This window comes from Aplysia californica, unplaced genomic scaffold (genome assembly GCF_000002075.1).
Source record: "Aplysia californica isolate F4 #8 unplaced genomic scaffold, AplCal3.0 scaffold00745, whole genome shotgun sequence".
In the NCBI taxonomy this organism is placed as follows: domain Eukaryota; kingdom Metazoa; phylum Mollusca; class Gastropoda; order Aplysiida; family Aplysiidae; genus Aplysia; species Aplysia californica.
In genome coordinates this window covers 296560-298209 of record NW_004798015.1, presented here as the reverse complement: position 1 = coordinate 298209, position 1650 = coordinate 296560, and the positions used below count along the sequence as shown (strand labels likewise).

The 1650-nt window shown below is 38.4% G+C and overlaps 1 protein-coding gene across 1 annotated transcript in view; it reads left to right on the top strand.

The window, feature by feature from the left end:
• Positions 1–1650, top strand: part of LOC101862900 (4-hydroxyphenylpyruvate dioxygenase) — a gene marked incomplete at both ends in the record, with an annotated part of 6318 nt that overhangs the window by 2494 nt on the left and 2174 nt on the right. The window contains 1 exon segment of the mRNA XM_013088444.1: positions 273–344. Coding sequence (XP_012943898.1) covers positions 273–344 — 72 coding nt within the window.

The window sequence follows — 1650 nt, the reverse complement described above, 5'->3', positions numbered from 1 at the left end:
ATTTTTTTTTTCATTGTGTTTTATTGTGGTTGTAAACATAAAATCAGTCTGTGTTAATTCCTGGAAATGCGGTGCTGAGTAATGGGTATATAAAAATATCGAAATTATATCAATATTTTTTCTCACTGCTTCGATACGATATCAATAAGTGTAAAAATATCGATATTATATTGATATTTCGATTTCGATATGCCCACCAGAAGATCTTACCGTTCAGTTTGTTTGTTCGACATAATCGTTTGATTCGGTGATTTGTCTTGTCCGACCCACAGGAGTACGTGGACTACTACGGAGGGGCGGGTGTGCAGCACATCGCTATGAGGACCAACGACATCATCAAAACGGTAACAGATTGTCTTACTCTCCACCATCTCGACCGTCAATAATTTGTGTCACGACGCAGTGGAATCAGGCGCTCGTCAAAATAATGAAATCGAAGAAAAGGCCATTTTTTCAACTGGTTTGGCAATTTTTTTCGAAAAATTGTTTTTGTTGACTAAACACATTTTATGTTCATATGAAAACAGATTTCCTTGAGAATTATGCTGAAAAACATTGTTTAAAGGCATAAAATGTATAATTTTCAGTTTTCAAGGACTCTTAAGCTATTGAAGTTACTCATTAATTTAACCATTGAAACCAGGCTACCCCACCTTCTTCAATCGCAAATATCTGGACTTCTATTCTAGCTAGATGGACATTTTTTCATCAAAAGAAAGACAAATGAACAAGCTTTAAGATGATATCAATAACCCTATAAGCTCAAAACTGGCAAGCGCCTGATTCCACCTTGTCGCTTCACATTTATTCATAGAGGCACCAGCCATCCATGTCCAGGTGCTGTTTTAGCTGTTTTCCTTACTCTCCCAGGCTGACTCACTGTATCGGCAACAGTGTTGTCGCGGATGGGTGGGCTGGGTCGCCTTCATGGGCAGGGAGTTCGATTCCCAAGTAGGGAGAATTTTTATTGAGTATCTCAGTCTTTGTGCTGGGCCGGGATGTCGTGTCCCTCTGAGCCAGGGTCTGTCTGCTAGGATGTTGTGTCCCTCTGAGCCAGGGTTTGCCCTGACAGGTATAGAAGAAGCCTGTCTCCTAAATTACTACATGATCTAAATTGTGTCAATAGGGGTTTAAAAACACGACAACAAAAAATTTTTTTAATAAAAAATAAATAAAAATTTTAAGCAAAATGTGAACTTACTGTTTTATGTTACAAAATATGATATCATGATCAAATGTCATGTCATATTAATGGAGCATAAAAAACACCTGTACATAATTATGTAAAAACCAAAAAAATTATTTTATGTAATTTTGACCTTGTGGTATCATTTACTGTCGTCAAATGATAAAACTCGGTTTGGACTTCCATCCATCTTTTTGATAGATCTAGATTGACATACATTTGTGCTTTTGGCTAACTGGGTGGTTCTTTCCCCCCTACATACATGAACATACACGCAATCACACATACACATGCATACGCACACACACACACCCACACCCACACACACACACACACACACACACACTCACACACACACACACACTCACCTGTCTAAGACAACCACCTGTACAAACGACCACCTGTATAAGACAATCCCCTGTTTTAATGGTTACCTGTATAAGACAATCACCTGTACAAACGAC